The 20,846-nt window shown below is 39.9% G+C and overlaps 1 protein-coding gene and 1 non-coding gene across 2 annotated transcripts in view; both read right to left on the bottom strand.

The window, feature by feature from the left end:
* Positions 1 to 20,846, bottom strand: part of Map3k15 (mitogen-activated protein kinase kinase kinase 15) — a 139,080-nt gene that overhangs the window by 59,083 nt on the left and 59,151 nt on the right. Inside the window, exon 7 of the mRNA XM_029564781.1 lies at positions 1,778 to 1,948. Coding sequence (XP_029420641.1) covers positions 1,778 to 1,948 — 171 coding nt within the window. The remainder of the gene's footprint in view (positions 1 to 1,777; positions 1,949 to 20,846) is intronic.
* Positions 18,568 to 18,700, bottom strand: LOC115070790. The gene has a single exon (XR_003849917.1). It is a non-coding gene; the product is annotated as a small nucleolar RNA SNORA51 (small nucleolar RNA).

Below are 20,846 nucleotides of genomic sequence, written 5' to 3' on the forward strand. Positions count from 1 at the left end.
TTTTTTGTTTGGGGGGTAGAGTCTTTTTGAGACAGGGTCTCCCTGTAGCTCCAACTGGCCTAGAACTCACTATGTAGACCAGGTTGGTCTTGAACTCACAGAGATCCACCTGCCTCTGCCCCGAGTGCTGGGATTAAAGGTATGCACTACCACACCCGAAAATACGTGTGTGTGTGTGTGTGTGTGTGTGTGTGTGGTGTTTTTTTTGTTTGGGGGGTAGAGTCTTTTTGAGACAGGGTCTCCCTGTAGCTCCAACTGGCCTAGAACTCACTATGTAGACCAGGTTGGTCTTGAACTCACAGAGATCCACCTGCCTCTGCCCCGAGTGCTGGGATTAAAGGTATGCACTACCACACCCGAAAATACGTGTGTGTGTGTGTGTGTGTGTGTGTGTGTGTTGTTTGTAAATGCGCCCATGTAGTGCAATACCTGTGGAGATCAGAGGAGGGTGTCAGATTCCCCAAGAACTGGAGTTACAGGCAGTTGTTAGCTGCCATATGTGTGTGCTGGGAATCAATCCTGGGTCCTCTGCCCTGTAGCTGACAATAACTTTAAGAGTGAGGCCAACAGATGAACTTCCTGGAAATCCCACAGAATCACAAGAAATCATAAAGGGCTGCTATTTGAAGTCACTAATTTAAAGTTGATATGTACTATACCACAGCAGGACATGCCTTAAAATATATTCTTTGCTTAACAGAGAGACTACTCCTATTAAAACTGCATGTCAAGTCTCATCAGTCTTTGCTCAGAATTCTCCACTGATGTCCCTTCTGACTTAGAGGATCATCTTCCCACCTCATTTCACATTGCTCTTCTTCTGCCTATTCCTCACCATCACTAAGTGTGTCTGGCATGCTACCTCCCTGATATCTTGGGCCTTGCTCTTCCCTCTGCCTGAAACACTTTCTCCATAGTTATCTGTGAAACCCACCCCCTCACTACCTTCATATCTTTATCCCCTTCACTAATTACCCTATTTAAAATTATAAACTAGAGGCTGGAGATATAGTCCTGCAAGAGAGCACTTGCCTAGTATGCACCAAGTCCTGGGTTTGATCCCTAGCACGTCAAAAAATATGACAAAATAAATTAAAATTGCAGACCACTCTTAAGGTCTTCCTTTACTCCTCCCTCTCTCCTTTACTTCTCCTCATCTCTCTCACCATCAGCTGACATCCTATACATCTTACTTTGTTTGCTGATTTTCTTTACCATCAAGGCAAGGTCAATAAGGACAAGTCATGTTTCAAGGCTGGACAGATGGCTCAGTGGTTCAAAGCACTGGCTGCTCTTCCAGAGGATCTGGGTTTAGTTCCCAGAACCCATATGGCAGCTAACAACCTTCCCTAATTCTAGCTCCAGGGAATCCAATGCCCTCTCCTGGTCTCTGTTGGCATAGGATGTATGTGGTATACTTATATCAATGCAGACAAAACACTCATATACATAAAAATAAATGTGAAAAAAGAATTCATGTCTTCTGTGTCTTCACTGCCCATCTAAAAATGTCTCTAGTACAAATTAAGTCCTTAATAAACATTTGTTGGATGAAGACAGGCAGGCATGAACAGCTCACGGAGAAAATGTTGTCCAATGGTGGTGGACAAGATTCTGGAAAGGGTAGCTGGCTTTCTCTCTGAACGGGGATTCTAAAAATTCCTATACCACATTTATTGCAGTGGGTTTATCACAGGCAAACACATACACTAGGGAACAGACCTGGCTGCTCAGCCTATGTTGTTCAGCTCTACACAGAGCTGCACGTGCTATTTACCATTCAATGGCACTGTCTCGGCTTGCATCATCTTCACAGTCTGAATCTAGGAAGAGATCCTTGTAGATCCTTCCACACAGGCAAAACATGTCAGGGGCTGGGTGGTCACAGCTCTGCAGAACTTGGAGCATGACCTGAAGAGCCTTCTCACGGTCGCCAGTGCTGTTTCTCCTGAAAGATACATATTATGAGATCATAAATATCTAAATCAAAACTGAGAACACGTATATGCATTTGTTCTGCTCAACAACTGGCTGTGAGGAAAAAATATTCTAAGCAATATTTCCCTTTTCTTTTTCCAATGCAGCAACTGTTTAAGATCTGTATCAGGGGCTAGAGATATGGTTCAGTGGTTAAGAGCAGTGGCTGCTCTTGCAGAGGGCCCAGATTTGGTTCCCAGCACTCCCATGGCAGCTAACATTTCATAACTCCAGTTCCAGGGATTCCAGTGCCCTCTTCTGGCCTCTGTGGGCAATATATGACATGAGTGCACTTACACACATGCAGACAAAACATTCATACACACAAAATAAAAACAAGTAATTTAAAAATCTGTGTCAGAAAATCTCATATTAAAGTACAGTTAATGCCTTTTTGGATTTTTAACAAATGAATCAGAAGAAAAAAAGTAAAAGGAGAAAGTAATATAATAAAAGACAAGAATCACGTCATTCAAAAGCGGTTGATATGCCAAGGTGGATGGTAGAAATTTCATGGGGTTGTACCTCAAGATGAAGAGCTATAGGCAATCACTGGATGCTGAGGGAGGGAGGGTCAGTTTTCTCCAGGGACTAGCTCCCTGAGAGGTTATCTAATCCCAAGTGGGCAGCCCTGAACACCAGTACACATGAGCACCACTAAATGGACTGACTGCATTATACATATATGCATATTTACAAATGTATGTATGAACGCATAATAATAAAAAAGAATAAGAAAATGAGAGTGAGTCAGGGGGACATGGGAGGAGTTGGAGGGGGACCAGAAGCAATGGAAGTAATGCGAAATGAGTATGTATGAAATTCTCAAAAATAAAAAATTTTTAAAAGGGTCATGTAGGGCTGGTGAGATGGTTCAGCAGTTAGGAGCACTGGTTACTCTTCCAGGGGACCTGAGTTCCATTCCCAGCACCCACATGGCAGCTAACAACTGTTCATAACTCCAGTTCCAAGGGGTTTCATGTCCTTTTCTGGCCTCTGAAGGCATTTCATGCACATGGTGCATCTATATGCATGCAGGCAGAACACTCATTCACATAATTATGTTTAATTTTTAAAAAGAAAAAAGAGTCATGTCATTCAAATGCAATGTATAAACTATGTCTTGATTACAGGCAAACCCACTGTTAAAAAAAGTCAGTAAAACAACTGGAAAACAAGAACACTGACATGGGTGAAGCATTACATTTAGGAATGCTACCATGGTTATCATTGTTTCCTAAAAGCATCCTTAACTTTGAAATGTCAATGGGTAAAATAGAAGTCTTTGATTCATTATAGATGTAGTATTGGAGTACAAGGGAGTAGGGATAAAGGGGAAACAAAATTGACTATACGATAATTATCTAAGTGAATAAAGGGTCCATGGGGATTCATTATCATGTTGGTTAGTTCTACGCATTCACTTGACTTGGCTAATGGATGCTCAGACTCTTGGTTAAACACATGATTTCTGAGCATGCCTGGGTAAGATTAGTATCCAAGTCAGTGGACCGACTAACTATCAAGTAGACCAGAAAGGCTGAGGAAGGAGACACCTAATCTCAATCTATCTCCCTCCTTCCCTCCCCTTTTGTTAGTACATCATCTTTTCTGCCCTCAGACATTGAAGTTCTTAGTTCCTGGCTTTCATACTCTAGGAATCACAACAGTAGCACCCCTAGTTCTCAGGTCATCAGATTCAGATTTAAGTGTAGTACTGCTTTTCCTTTTTTTTTTTTTTTTTTCCAAGTCTCTATCTTGCAGACAACCTATCATGGGGCTTTTAAGCCTCTATAACCACATGAGCCAATTTTAATAATAAATATCTTTTTGTATTTCTTTTCCCTCACTCTTTTTGAGACATGGTCTCACTATGTAGCCATGGCAGGCCTTGGAACTCACTATGTAGACCAGGCTCACTCAAATTCATAAGAGCTCCTTCTGCTCCCAAGTGCTGGTACAGACAAGTGCCAGTATGCCAGGATCTTCTTATATTTTTGTACTTCCTATTGGTCTGTCATGGCTGGAAGGATGGGTTAAGGATGCTTGCTTTTCTTACAGAGGAGCAGAGTCCAGTTCCCAAAACCACATAATGGCTTACAACTGTTTCCCCATTGATCTATGTTTATGCAGAGCCCTACCTACAATCACAGTGTTCCGTACTTTTGAACTTTTTTGAAATTTTACATAAAAATGTAAATCCTCACTTCCACTTCTAGAATTTGTAACATACAATTTTTCTTTCTTTCTTTTTTTTTTTTTTTGGTCTTTTTGAGACAGGGTCTCCCTGTAGCCCCAGCTATCTGGGAACTCACTATGTAGACCAGGCTGGCCTTGACTCACAGATATCCACCTGCCTCTGCCTCCTGAGTGCTGGGATTAAAGGCGTGAGGCACCATACCCGGCTACAATTTTTCTTTTTTTAAAAATATTTTATTATTTTTATTTTATGTGTATGAGTATATTATGTATGTGAGTGCACCCCTGTCATGCAATGCCGCAGAGGTCAGAAGAAGGTGGGTGCTGGGAATCAAACCCGGGTCCTCTGCAAGAGCAGTCAGTACTCTTAACTGCTGAGCCATCTCTCCAGCCCAACATACAATTTTTCAAGAATTTTTCAAACATGATGTTTGTTACAGCACTGTTTACAATAGCAAAAAATTGGAGATGATGCAAATGTCCATTAACATAAGAAATTACCATATGTAGTGTATAGCAATCTGCTATGTAATACTATGTAGCCCTTAAAAAGCAGCAGATCCATAAATGACTGCATAGAATAGCCATAATATTGCATGGGAAAACTAGTGAAAAGCATGATCCTGTTGTTTGAAAAAAAAACACTATTAACATATGTTCATGTACATGGACAAAAACCTAGAACACTTTAGAATATGCCTGCTGGGTTTTATATAAGATGGTGCTGTTTATGCTGTGCTAATAACTATTCTAGTGAATCTTTTTCATTTTTGTTGAGACAGGGTCACTCTGTAGCCCAAGCTTGCCTGAAACTCACTATGTACCCCAAGCTGACCTCAACCTCCTGGTGAGCCACCTCGTTCAGCCTCCCAAATTCTGGGATTACAGGCGTGAACCACCATGCCCAGCTTTATTTTAGTATATCAATAAAGAAATTATCCTTCTTAATTTCTTGGTAATTTTAGAACAGACTTTCATGCTTTCTTTCCTAAGGTCATATACCTCAGGAAGCTCAAAATCTACTGCATCATCTAAGAAGACAGATTAGTACATAAATAGCCTTGGAGTCCACAGTAGAATTAAACCTTAGAGAAAATTATTTCATTATTTGAATGGATATTTTATTCATTCTCCCAAAGATGGTGCATGGCTATCCCCATTGTACACCACTGAAATTGGTTCATTTCATACAATGGATGCCATAGGGCATTAGGGTTTAATTCTCTTGCTGGAACTCAACCCAGGTTGAAAAGGGCTAATTTAGACAATTGGCATTCTTCTGGAAGCCTGTAATAATTAATCCTGTATTTCCATTCTGTTTTTTTCCATTTTCTACCTTGGTTCTGTTTTAATATATTTGGTTTTCCTCTTTGCCACATAGAATCTAATTTAACCGGCCTGCAAAACATGTCTCAGCCTACAAAGATATTCTTTAATTTGTAAAGTGCTAAAAGATTTCAACCCACTCAAATTTACTAAAGCATTTAAATAACTACTAATGTCTATGTCAAAAATATGAAAGAGATTAAAACTTTCATGAGGTACAAAATTTCTACACCTATTACTAGCCAACTTCTAAGGTGTGAGATATGCAGAATTTTGCAAATAAAGTCCTTAACTCACCTAAATGCTCAATTATTGATTGAAATTCAGGGTGGTTTTTGGTTTTTTTTGTTTTTTTTTTAACCAGTTGCATCAATAGATTTGCCTTCAAGGTTTTATTAACTTGAAACTTACCCTTGTTAAAACAAAACGTCTTTTGAATATACACAAAACAAAAAAAAAAATCAAGCACCTGGAAAAAAATGAAAAGCAAAGAGATTTTCAGCTTAAAAGCCATTTTGAGACAGGTGCTAAATAGCAAACCCCTTTAGTGGTTAATAATCAGCCTTCAGATATGCCTCTCATTTTCAGATCCTAAGTATCCAGAAACAAGCCTATAGATAAAAGCTCCTGTGTTTAATCAGTCAGCAACATCTGTTTCTGACAATAAGACCATTTTACAACAAAAAGAAAGAGGAGGTGACAGTGGATCTTAACCTCATTAGAAGCATCTAGGGGTCCTTAAAACCCCAGGGATCTGGATACACCCCAGACCAATTAGATATGAATCTCCAAAGATGAGACTGAGACATCCGTACTTTTTGTCCTACTATTTTGATTCAGTAGGTCTGTACTGCTGTTAAATCTGTTCAGTATTTCTCAGTCCCTGTCCTATCTGACCATTTGATCTACATGTACATTTGTCCTGTGTGTGCACTGACAGTTGTGGCTCCTTTCTCTTTCATTTGATCACCAGGATACCACATTAACCTGGTTTTCTTACCATAGCTTGATTTTTATGGTTCCTATTTGTCTCTTTGGTCTTTTAATATTGGAATATTCCCAGATACATCCCTTCAGCCTTTCTCCTCTCTATTAAGTACATTAGATCCTTAGTGATATCATCTGGTTATAACATGACTTTTCAAACTATCTATATTCTTTTGAGCACCAAATTTCTAACTCTGGACCAGACCTTTCCCCTAAACTCCAGTTTTATATATCCAACTGCCATCCGAGAGTCTCCTTTGCATGTCTAATACCTCAAATTCAACACATCAAACACCTTAAATTCAACACAGCCAAAGACACCCTCACCTCCTCCCTGGATACCACTTGACCATACTATCACACCTGTCCTTATGGTGTTCCCCCATCTTGTTTAACGGCCAGTCCATAATTCAGGCCAAAAAACCTTTAGTCATGCCTGATTTTCCTTAATATCTCTTGTTCATTCAGTAGATGCCATTGGTTTCTTTTTCAAACCATATCTAAAAATTATCCACTTCTCATGACTCCCACAATTTCCACCCCAGCCCAAGCCATTCCATCATTCCGTCTCTCCCTTGCTTCTTTACCATCTATTCTCAACACAGAAGTCGGTGATCCTGCTACACTTTTAGGTCTGGTTGTGACTCTAAACTACAGGAGCAAGCTGGGTGTGATGGTGCATGCCTGTAATCCCAGCTCTCAGGAGGCTGAGGCAGGAAAAGTGTCAAGAATTTGAGGCCATCTGGGCTACATAGTGAGAGTGTCTCAAACTAGAACAAACTTTCCAGGGACTCCTAGCTTAGAACAAGCGTCATTTTTTTCAACGTCCTGTAACACTTTCCCATATGTGGTGCCCAGCTATTTCTTCACCTTGTCTTTTACTATCTACATTCCCATCACCTACTTACTTTGCCCCAACTATGCAATCTCCCTTGCTACCCCATGTGCTGATATATCTAGAATGTTCCTCCTCATATGCTTTCTGCCCCTTTCTCCATGTCACTTTCTAGTAAATAAAGATCTTCCCTGAGCACCCAACTAAACACTGCAAACTCCTTGTTGACTGGCATCCCCTTTGCCAGGTTTCAAAATTTTACTTATTTTTATTGGCTTTCTATATTTTAGTATGTAAGCACCAAGAGGTTGGGATTACTTTCTTGGTCTATTTACTGATGAGCTCCAGTGCACAAAATCGAGTCTGGAACAAAATAGGTGTTTAATAATTGTTTATTAAATGGATGACAAACTGAGCAAAATTAGTTGTACTGACATGGAAAGATCTCCAAGCATTGATAGCCTGATATTTAAAAATCCTATACCATGACATTTTAACAGTACACAAGTACATAGAAAACTGTCTGAAATGATATATGCCAAATTGACCAGAGAGGTTAGTTCTGGAATTCTAGTGGGATTCAAATTAGGAGGAACAAATTTTAGTTTTTCAAAGTAATAATATTATAAATATATTTTATGCAATAAAATGCACAGCAGAACAATAAAATGCAACAGAACACTGGACTGGGAATCATGTAGTGCTCCATTCTGCTTGTTTTTGCACCGGGCGCTGCCGACGTAAATGCTGAGCAAGTCCCTCTCTACATTTGTGCTTCAGTTCTTCATTTGGAAAGTACTTTGGACTTCACTCACCTTGCAGCGTTATCATGAGCTACAGGTTTGCTCAACAATGATTTGCCACTAATTATCCTGTCTGCCTGTGCATCTTACTATATCATATGTCCATCAGAGGAAATTTTACGGTGGGAGACTAGGTCTCAGTAAACTTTTCATCTAAGCCAGCCCTGAGTACCAACAAGCACAGTGTCTTATCAGACAAGTATCCTCTCTAGAATAAACTTTGTTTTGCACCTGCTGAAAACATTATAAAAGACTTCGTGGGGCTGGAGACATGGCTCAGTGGTTAAGAGCATCGGCTGCTCTTGCCGAGGAGCTGGGCTCGATTCCCAGCACCCACATGGTAACTAACAACTGTCTGTAACTCCAGTTCCAGGGGATCCAACAACCTCTTCTAACCTCCGAGGGCACTGCATGACACGAGTGCATTTGCACACATGCAGGCAATACACTCATAAAATAAAAATAAATAAAATATAAAAAAATAAATAAAACATTTCTTCTTCCAATTAGGAAGTCCAAGCATGTGTGAACTGAATTTCAGAGCGGCTGGCAGTTTCTACACTTATTTGCCTGCATGTAAGTAGATGACTGAAGAAGAGAGCATTTGAAGTAGGAGAAACATTTTGAAAAGAGAAAGAATGAATCTGCTAAAGATTTGCTTCGGACAACAGCATAAGCTGACAGAAAAAAAATGCAATCTAGAGTCATCAGAACCAAATCATTCGACCTAACAATTCTCTTACCTCATCCCTATCCCCTGAATTTGGCCAAGAAAGCCACAGTGAAAGAGAAGCTCAGAAACCAAAAGCTATTATATGTATTAATCACAACACTTGGACTCCACGTACTGTGAGTACTGAATTCAAAGTTATCAGAAACAGCAGTCCCTACGCCTTCCTGCTCAAATATTGACTAAGGCAGAAAAGGCAGCAGAGGGACAGGAGGTTGGGGGTTGGGATAATCACAGGTGAACTGAATCAAATTAAAAATGCAATCCACCATCAACCCAGCTATTCTCTAGGAGAACCATAAAAAACAGTCATAAATGCTAATCACCAGGCTTAGGCAAGGGCTCCAATATTTGCAGTTAAAAAAAATCGTCATACCTCAGACTTCAGTACTTTTAGATAAAATGTCCAGAGTACCATAAAATTAGGAGATGTGCAGAGAAGCAGGAAAATGTGACCCAATAATTGAGATACAGCATATACCACTGTACTGACCCAGGGATGAATCTATTGTAATTGACAAGAAGAGAGCGGGCGAGGGGTTGTAAATAATCCCAGCACTTTGGAGGCTGAGGCAGTAGGACTGCCATGAGTTTTGGGCTAACTCCAATGTGAGACACTGCCACAAAAGAAAACACTGCAAATAAGAACTTAAAAGCAACTAATAAAAATATATAATTTATATAAACATAGTGTGTGTTGAGGGTAGAGGGAGGAAGAGGAGGAAAAAGGAGAAGGATTAGAGTAAAAAGGAAGAGGAAGGACAGAAATGAAAACTCAAAAACACAAGTGCAAGAACCACAGTAGAAAAAATTTAAAGCACTGAATGGGCATATGCCAGTTTGGGCACTACAAAAAAAAATTAATAAAAAAAAATAAAAAATAAAAAAAATAAAAAACTAGGAAACTAGAACAGAGATCAATCAAAGCTACTCATATTGGAGCTGGATTGGTAGAGAAAGTGACTAGGAAGAAACAAAAGGGAACTTTCTGGGATAGATAAACCATTCTACCTCTTGGTGATATTAATTTCATAAGTGTGTTTACGTGGCCACACTCATCAGCATTTTACTGTATATAAATTATGCCTTAAGAAATTGTCTGTAGATAGAAGACAAGCAATGTATCTAAAAGTGTTCCATGGGGCCAGAGATGGGTCTGTTCACTGTCACATACTTCCCAGTCTTCCCCACTCTGCTCTGTGCAGAGACTGAGTCTCCAGGTCCCTGATGATCACCTGACAGTAAGCAGTGAGAGGTCCTGGAGGGCAGGTAACTAGAGAATGAGGAGGACAAAAAGAACACACAACTTTGGGTTTCTCTCATAGACTCGGCTCCCAGCAGGCTGCCTCAGGATCACTCCAGGTGACCCTGGCACTTGGATGCTGGTGACATCACCTCTTTTCTAGGTTCCTCCAGCCAAAGGGTGCTGATGATTTCTAGGCTGCCTCGTGGCTTTCTGTTCAGCGCCTCCACTCTTCCAGCGCCTGTGCAGCCAATTTCCTGTGCTCAGTTTCCTTAATTTTGAATGCATAGGGTGGTTTCTGTTTCCTGATTGGACTCTGACAGATATACACCTGCCACAAGAAAGCAGGTGCCCTCCCCTGGCCAGATGCCTCATATTTACAGAAGAGAAAGGAACAATTAGAGGCAACCTGGGTTTTCATGAGAACAATGCCCACAGCCAAAGACAAGCAAACCAGGATGGTCTCTTTTTTTCTACTCTATAAGTGGGTCCAAATTATAACACAGGGCAGAAGCAGTTCTGCTGTGCTCCTGTCACCCCAAATTTCCCCAGTCTCCTGGGGATCACAAAGAAATATATATGAAGGCTGCCTCTACATTGACTAGAAGGCCCTGCGACATAACTGAGCATTTTGCAGGCTGGCTTTCCCACTTACACAAACGCAGCAGGATCTGAAGTATATTCCTGCCTGAAGTCTAGGTCTTGTCCTGTGACATGTTGTTGCCAGAGATCTTCACAGTGATGAGTCCATTTAATTCCCACTCCTTATCTGCAAGCTGTAGCAGGTTCACCACAGTCTATTTCATTTTCTTCCTCATCACTCAGCCAGAACCTATTTCCCAACTTCCCTTGTGGTCATCAGACTTAATTTGGGCCACTGAAACACAAGAAGGAGCAATGTGCTTCATTTCCTCACCAGGCTTATACAAGCCTCCCTAGGATGATAAAAAAATAGAAACAACCCAAATATCCACCAGCAGATGAAATGATAAGTAAAATGTGGTCTATAGAATGTTAGGAAGCAACCAAAATTATATGCCGTCATATGCTACAACCTGAATGTTAAAAATATTATGCTACATGCAAAAAGCCACACATACAATATGTATTATATCATTCCATCCATAGGAAATGGCCAGGAAAGGCAAAGTCAGAGAGACAGAAAAAAAAGAGTAAGGCTAGACAGTGAGGTGGGGGAATTGGCAGTAACTAGAAGAGATTAACCAGAAGATAGTAATCAGAAGAGATTAATGATTGCTTAGTGATGGGGAGGAGGGCTGGAGGAAACTAGGAAGCGGAGTGGCTGGTAATGGATAAATTTATTCAGGGGGAACGTTGTAAATGCTCTAAAATTAATGATAGTCATGATTGTACAACTCTGTGAATATGCTAAAACTCACTGACTTGGCCATTTTCAATGGGTGAATTTTATGGTATTTGTGTTACATCTCAATAAAATAGACACAAAACTTCCCTTGTAAGTCTCCGTGTTATCCCTTTTCTTATCACCTGATGAAAAGGTGATCTGAGGCTCTAAGAAAGAGCACCAACATGGAAAGAGACTAGGTTGTCAAGTAATCATCTGAAGAAGGCACTATCCACCCAGGATATACCTACACTGGGATGCTACATGAGCAAAAGTAAACTTTCATTATGGTAAACCACTGACTTTGTGGGGCTGTTTGTTATAGCACTTGCCTTATCCTAAAGAATATATGAATCAACACCACTGAGGAGACAGGAGTTTTCCTTATGAGGAGGATCTACTGCACTCTGAGTCTGAATCTTTCGGAAAACACTTGGGGTCCCTGACTAGGAAGACTTTGCTCATCGCTGACTTAGCCTACACAAACCTCCAGTCTTCTAATTCCTCGGCTTTGGGCCATATCCTAATTCAATGGTTACCATGGGTGGTGGTATTACCAGTAATTATATTTTGATATGTTCCGGTATACACTGAATATGACTGAAACATTTCTATGCATAGACTCACATATAAGCAAAGAAAACACAAAATATTTGCTTTTATACTGCCAAACACTGAAATTAGCTATATTATTCAGACAGTCACTGCATATAGCTCTCTTCTAATGCTATACCATGGTTGATCATTTAGATATTCATTCATTTACCCATTCTGCATTTATTAAGCCCCTGTCATGTAGGTGCCACAGTGATCCTTGGCATCAATACAACTGGCTAGTATATACCACAGTGAAGTTGTTCTTCAGATTTACAGTCTAATGAGAGGATGATAGATATTAGACAAGTAAAGAGATATATCACTTTTAGATTCAGTAAAAGCATCTCTTGGTAAAAGGATTCTTAAACTACATACTCAAGAATAACTCCACTCAGTGGGGTGAGCAATAAGGGAAAGAGCATTTATAGCATGTGCAAGCACCTACTGGTACCAGCAGCCTGATGCTCTTCAGACTGAAGGCCAGCTGGAGCAAGGTAAACCGGGGGTGGCACCACGTCACATGGAGCCATTTCTAGTCCTCTTCTGAAAAGTTCCTCAAAAGCTCTGCCTAACCAAGGAACACTATCCAGAGGAACTCAGAAATTCTTGTTCAAGTTTCACATTTCAAATGCCTTTTCAAAGCCCAGATCCTTCCAAGATATGCTTGCCCAAATACCTAAGAAGCAGTAAGTTCTGGTAGGCATGTACCACACATTTGGCCTTCCTCATTTCTTCACATATATAAGACAACAGACATGTGGAGAAGTGAATCCTTCAGGTTTTCATATTCCTTTTCAATATACCCTGGATATCCCCCTAGCTCAGGAGCTGTTCGCAGTTGATGGCCCCTGGGGGAGGAGAGTCATTATTTGAAGGGTAATCACTGGCAGGTTGCCCATACCCCCAATGGATGACCCCATACCTATGTACCTATAGGTAGCACTAATTGGACTCAGTGGTTTATATATTAAAAAGAGAACAGTGAGGGGCTGGAAAGATTGCTCAGTGGTTAAGAGCACCAACTGCTCTCATAGAGGAACCCAGGTTTGATTCCCAGCATCCATATGGTGGCCAACAATCATCCAAAATTCCAGTTCCAAGGAATCTAAGAGACCTCCATGGGCATTGCACAACATGGGTGCACTTACACACATGCAGGCAATACACTCAAACACATAAAATAAAAATAATAAAAAATTTTTTAAAAAGGACATGGACATGAAATTGGGAGGGAGATGTGTTCAGGGCATCCCAAGGGAAGTTGGAGGGCTGGAGAACAGGGAAACTATGGCCAAGATACACTTTATACATGTAGGAAATTTTCAAGGAATAAATAAAAATATTAAATAAAAGGAACTTTCTTAGCTTAAAAGGTCCTCTGATGATTAGCAATGATGTTTCCTTTGGATCAAAGACAGAGTCAGCAATCTCCATCTGTTCATAAAGGAGAGGTCATGGGGAAATTTTCTTGCTATAGTGATTCTCCCAAGCTGCTCTGAGAAGCTCAATGTATGTGTGTATAACCCAGAGATGCACCACTAAAAGTTTTCTGGGCACTCATTCACTAGACACTCAAACATATGCTTAAAGAAACAACACTTTTTTTAGACTAACTGGTGAAAACAAGAGGCATTAAAGATATAAAACCAACTCCAACAACAGTAGGTAGCAGACACTTAGAGTCCTGCACATATCCCACCAGCACTCATCTGTGCACACAGGCTTGATAAGGCCTAATGCCCCTGCCACTGCCATCTCCTGGATGGTGTGAAACCAGTGATTGGTGGGAACTGGTGTATGATTGACAGATTCCTCTCCCTTGGGGTAGGACACCTATAATGTTTCTGCCACATCGAGTAGAGCTCCAGTTTTCCAGACACCCAGTTTGTGTCTTCACATGTCTTCTACATCTATAGTATTTTTCCTTTCCCTATCATACATTCTCTCTCTTCTGAAGCTTCCTATGATCACTTCCCAAATAAATTATGATTATGTACACCCTAATTCTTATTTCATGGACTGCTTCAGGTAGACGACAACTCTCTCTCTCTCTCTCTCTCTCTATCTCTCTCTCTCTCTCTCTCTCTCTCTCTCTCTCTCTCTCTCTCTCTCTCTCTCCTCTTCCTCCTCCTCCCCTGTCACAGAGTCTCATATATCTCAGACTGACCTAGAGCTCACTAAATGGCTCAGGAAGACCTTGAACTTCCTCCTGCTTCCACATCTCCAGTGCTGGGATTACAGGTGTGCATCACCACACCCATTTTACATGGTGCTGGGGAATCAAACCCCGGGCTTCATACATGATGGGTAAGCACTCTATCAACTGAGCTTCATCCTCATCCTCAGAATGTTCTTATTAAGGAAAATCCATGATAAAAGTATCAACCCGCAATTGCTTCTAAATTCCTAAACAGCAAGAAACAACAAAAGCAGACAGGAACTAAATGAGGAAGATGAAAAATAATTTGAGTAAAGTTTTGCACTTAGTATTGAAATAAATTCTAAGCATCGCTTCCAGGTAGCCCTTGTCTCCTGACAAAAATCTTCATTGTTTCAACAAAGCATTTAATACAATGTGTTATTAGAAAGCAATTGAAAGCATATAGAGTATCCTGTACCCTCCCTGAAGTGGTGATACAATTGAGCTTTTATCTATGACTAGGACTCCAGTTGCTGCTAGGATAAAAGATCCACTATAGAGACAAAGTTTCAAGAAATCTATGATCCTTTAATAAAATCACAGAAATATAAAATCCTTTTATAAACTCACAGAATTTTTGAAAGGAAAGCAATGTTCAAGATTATCTAGCTCAACTCTTCTGTTTTCAAAGAGGACTATCATGTTCAGAAAAGGTTGGTGACCTGCTTAAGACCAAGGTCATGCAGGTAGTAGTAGAGTTTGGACCTAGCTCATGTTGGTGCCCTGCTTACACAACCTTCTGTAACTCCCTAATATCTATAGAACAAAATCTAAATTCCTCATGGTTGTAGTCCTCAATCCCTGAGATCAACCTTCCTCAACCATCTACTTATCTCTATCTTAAATGACTTTTTCATTCAGGTTGAACTAAACTGATCATTATGGTTGGAGACCACCTTACCTCTTGTCTTATCAAACATCAGTCTACCAGAGGTAGAGCCAGGTCATCTTGCAATCATGTACTGAGTACACCATGACACCTGTCCTATAGCCCGTTCTCCTTTTTTTTTTCTATATTTTTATTACATTCAGAGAGAGACAGACACAGAGAGAGAGAGAGAGAGAGAGAGAGAGAGAGAGAGATCAAAAGCCAACTTTCCAGAGTCAGTTCTCTCCTGCCACCACTCCTGAGAATTGAATGCAGGCTGTCAAGATTGGCAGCAAGCACCTTTACCCGAGCAACCTCACAGGCTTTCTCCTCTTTTTCTTCCTTATCCTTACCAGGTCCTAAATCCCAAGAAATCACATGATTTGCCTACAGGTACCCCAGCTAGAAAGCAGCAAAGTAGGGATAAAGTACAGGTCATCTAACTCCCAAACCCACCACACAAATGCCTTTTTAAATTTTTAAAAACTTATTTGTTTTTATTTTATATGCACGGATGTTTTCTGTGCATATAGGTAAAGTGCACTTGTGTGTGCAATGCCCATGGAGAACAGAAGAAGGCATTGGATTCCTTGAAACTGGAGTTACCAATGGTTGTTAGCTGCCATGTGGGTGCTGGAAACCAAACCAGTCTGCTGGAAGAGCAATCAGTGCTCTTACCTACTGAGCAATCTCTCCAGCCTCACAAATACCTTTCTTTAAAACTTCCAGGTTGTGAAGGTTTAACAGTCTCCTCTCAGTATTGCTTAAGCATCAGCTGTGTAACACTGCAAAGGTTTTGATACACACCAAGAATAATGCTTCAGTATTATGGAAAGCATTGTCTGAAACTACCTTACTGACAGTATTTAATAAAATGCAAATTGCTACCCTTCAATCTTTATAAGGGAGTTGCATAGGCTTCATTTGGTGGCCCTTGTGACCCTTTGAAATTTGTCCTGAGAAATCTGAACAACTGGAAACTGAACAATCTGTTTCTTTCTGATCAATGCCCTATGTCAAGGGTAACAGTCTAATGAATGAATTTATGGGAAATCTCTTAATACACACTCTTAATACACAAGAGGTTGAATCAACAGGAAAATCGGTTTCCTAAATGAAAATAGGCCTTTTTCTTTTTAAACATGTGTGGAGTCCTTAGGTAGAAGATGACAAGGCAACTTTCCCAAGTATAAGCTCAGACCTACAATTGCTCTCCCAGATTAAATATGGGAACTTGGACTTGAAAACACAGGTTACAGCTGGGTGTGGTGGTGCACCCCTTTAATCCCAGCACTCAGGGAGGCAGAGGCAGGTGAATCTCTGGGAAGATTGAGGCCAGCATAGTCTATACAGTGAGTTCCAGGCCAGCTGGGGCTATAGAGAGATCCTGCTTCAAAACAAAAAACAACTGCAACAACAACAACAAAAAATGCAAGTAACAGGGAATGTTCGCATGCTGTTTCATACAGTGCCAAGTAGAGGACTTGTTAGCAACCTATATTGATTGGGGTTTTCCCCAGGAATGATTATTAATTAACAGTTTATTCTGGGTCAAAATGTATTACAAATAATTCCCTGATCCTTAAATGATATCTGAAGCTGGTAACTGCAATACTTACTACCATGAGCTTTAAAGCATTAATAAAGTGAGTGACTGGTAAGGCTGTTGTCGCTGGAATTTTCTGCATATCCCAATGAAAAGATGAACTTTTTGTTAAACCAAAGATAAATATCACATTTTCTCTCATATGCAGATTCTAGATTTAAATATATGTACGTGTGACATGAAAGCAGAAGGGAGACTATCAAGGGAGGGGACACGCAGAAGGAAGGGGCAGGGAAAGTAACGGGGGGACGAGCAAGTACAATGCTACATATGTATGAAAATGTTATGATGAAACTCATTTTATGCACTAGTCTAAAAAATATAAAAACAAAGACAAAAAGATATGCTAAAACTAAGTGCCCTATATATGACTCTCATGTTATAGGGTAAAAAAAATACGTTAAGCTACCAATGAGAAGGCATTCTTTTACCCAAAAAATATGCATGAGAAAAACATATAAACATAAGAAACCATGTTCCCAAATCTTACCGACGGAAAGATTGGTGTGAAGTAGTAAGGAAAACCCCTCTTCAAAAATCTCTTGCTAATTGCATTTAACTATTTCAGGGCTACATTTTCTTTGGCTGACAGAAAAATGGCTGCAACATAGGATTCATTTGAGGGCTTCTAAAATTTAAATGAGAATACCATACGCAAAAATTTTAATGTAGTACCTGGCACACAGAATACGCTGAATAAATATTAATTGCACTTCTAATTCCCAAATGAGAATCCTAAGCAGCCATGTTAGGTCATCTTTAATGATAACCCTAACTTGCTGGTGGTGTTTAATCCACCCCATCCTCCATACTTTGTTATGGCAGTCCTTGCCAATGAATAGGGTGCATGATATGACTCAGGTGCTTTATTTCTTACACAATCTGAGATTAAGCTTATAAACAGCCTCACTATTACCAGTGCAATAAATGACTAAAGTCTGTGTAAATATTCCAAAATCTGGAAGAAAAATCTAAAATACTCTTGTCCTAAAATTTTTAAATAAGAGATTCCTTTGTGGTTGGCGGGGGGGAGTCATGAATATGATTACATTAAAGAATAAAAATATTTCTATCATTAAAAATGATTGAGGCTGGAGAGATGGCTCAGTGGTAAAGAGCACTGGCTATTCTTGCAGAAGGCCCAGAAACCACATGGTGGCTAACGACTCTTCCAGGGGATCTGACGCCCTCTTCTCTCCTCCGTGGGCACTGCATGATACGGGTATACTTACATGCAAGCAATACACTCATACATATAAAATACAAATAAATAAAACCGAAAGATTATTTTTAATTCAGCTTTAAAAAATTTGCTCATTTGTCCATTTATCTATCTAAATATTCATTTATTTTTGAGACAGAGTCTCAAACCGATTTTAAATTAGCTATGTAACTAAGGATTCTCTCTCTCTCTCTCTTTTTTTTTTTTTTTTTGGTCTTTTTGAGACAGGGAGACAGGGTCTTCCTGTAGTCCCAGCTGGCATGGAACTCCCTATATAGATTGTGCTGGCCTCGAACACAGAGATCTGCCTGCCTCTCCCTCCCAATTGCTGGGATTAGAGGCATGTGCCTCCATGCCCTGCAATGTAACTAAGGATTCTTAACCTGAATTTACCACATGGTAGATGCTAGACACTCATATCCTACTTGATAAGAAGGGAAGTGCTTTGATATTCATCATAAAACTTAAGTATAGGTGCTGTAATTCAAACTCAGATCTGTCTGCAAAACCCATTGAAATGATAATAAATTTTCTGATTTTTTTTGTTTGTTTTGTTTTGTTTTGTTTTTTGCAAGTTGGTTTTAAGACAATTCTTTTTTTTTTTAAATCCTTGTCTCCACATTCACAATACAGATCAGGCACAGTGACCTGGGCTGAGGTGTACATGAGACAGGTTTGTTCTGCTGCCTCTTTCTATAGAGTCAGTGTAAGAACACAGCCTGTAGCAAGCATCAAGAGGCCCGCCCTAAGGCAATTCTAAAGAAAAAAAAATCCCATCTCCTCTCTGGTACCATAATATTCTGAATAAGGGCAACACAGTCAAAATAAATGTAGATTATTGAAGTACAATTCCTTTGAAGAGAACAAGTTTGCTTATCTGTGTAAATTCAAATGCGTGTGGGTGTGTAATGCATACACATGTGATGTTATTTTTTTATTTTGTTTTATTTTATGTGTATGCATGTTATGCCTCCACGTATGTAAGTGCACATATGTTGTGCAATGCCGGCAGACATCAAAGAGGGCATCGGATCCCCCCTGGAACTTGAGTTATGGAGAAATGTTAGCCACCATGTGGGTGCTGTGATTTGAACCCGAGTCTTCTGCAAGTACAGCCAGTGCTCTTAACCACTGAGCCATCTCTCCAGGCCGTGATGTTATTTTTTATATTCCCCACTACTTCATTTATCCCTCATTAGTGTCCCTCCGACCCCTGCTTCCCATACAACCTTCTGATATATAAATAAATCAGTAAACAAAGGAAGACACAAAGGAGGGAACCAAAGGAGCTTTTTTTAAAAAAAGGATGATATGGTAGGCTCAAGGCAGCCAGTGAGAAGGGATATGGGGAGACAGAAAGGGTAAAAAAAAAAAACAAAAAAACAAAAAAAACAAGTATTATTATTAGCAAGGCTGCTGTACAGAAGAAAACAAGCTAATTCCTTTCTCAGGGAAATAACACAGCAGACTTTTTGCTATAAAAACCTGCATTATGGCAATGATTAATGGCTAGGCCACCAAAAGCACAATCAACAAACCAAAAATAGACAAATGGGACTGCATCACAATTCTGGGTTATCAAATGACAAAACTAGTCAGGTGTAGTGGCACCTACATGTCTGTAATCCCAGGAGGCTGAAGCAGGAGAACTGAAAGTCAGAGGCCAGCTTATGTCAAAAAACCAACAGCAGCAGCAAAAAGACTCTGACAATAAACAAATACAGGCAACAGAGTAAAAAGATGATCTATTGAAAAGGAGAAAGTATTTTCAAATCATATATCTAACCAGAAGTTAATATCCAGAATAAAAAAAAACCCTCCTGAACAACAACAAAAAAAAACGTGATTAAAAATAGGCAACAGACTTGATTAGCCTTTTCTCCAAAGACAATCTAAAAATGTCCAATAAACATTTGAAAATGTGTTCAATATTATTAATTATCAAGGAAATACATATTGAAAATGCAGAAATATCTATTTATATCTCTTCTAGTTTGTTTTCTCCATTGCTGTAACAAAATACTCTGACCAATACCAACTTGGGGAGGAAAGGGTTTATTCAGCTTACATCTTCCCAGTCACAGTTCAACAGGGAACCCAAGGTAGGAACTCAGGGCAGGAATCTGGAGGCAGGAGCTGAAGCACAAGCCATAGAGGAACACTGCTTACTAGCTTGCTCCTCCGGCCCCCACCAGCTCAACCTGCTTTCTTATACAACATAGGCCCACCTGCTCAGGGCAGGCACCACCCACAGTGGGCTGGGCCCTCCAACATCTCTCAATAATCAAAAAGATGCCCCACAGACATGGCCACAGGCCAGTCGAATGGAGGCAATTTCCCAATTGAGGCTCCCTCTACACAGATGTGTCAAGTTGACACTAAAGCTATCCAGCACAACAGTTTCCTTAAAGTCAGAGTTTCCTTAAAAATATTAACCTACAAAAGTGTAGCCTTTCTATATACCAATAACAAGCAATGCGAGAAAGAGCACATGAAAACACTCCCCTTCACAATAGCTGCAAAAACAATTTCAGAATAAGCCTGACCAAAGACATTAAAGACCTCTACAATGAAAAATTTAAATCTTTTAAAAAAGAGACTAAGAAGACATGAGAAGATTGAAGGAACTCCCATGCCCATGATTGGAAGAATTAATATTGTGAAAATGACCATCCTACCAAAATCCATTTATAGATTCAATGCAATGCCAATCAAAATCCCCATCATATTTTAAGATGTATTACAGAGCTATTGTCATAAAAACAACATGGTACTGGCAGAAAAAAATAGACCCATAGATCAATGGAACAAAATTGAGGACCCAAATATGAGTACATGCAATTTCAGCCACCTGATATTTGACAAAGGGGCCAAGACCATTCACCGG

The sequence above is a fragment of the Nannospalax galili genome, unplaced genomic scaffold (genome assembly GCF_000622305.1).
Source record: "Nannospalax galili isolate Female #2095 unplaced genomic scaffold, S.galili_v1.0 scaffold217, whole genome shotgun sequence".
Lineage (NCBI taxonomy): Eukaryota > Metazoa > Chordata > Mammalia > Rodentia > Spalacidae > Nannospalax > Nannospalax galili.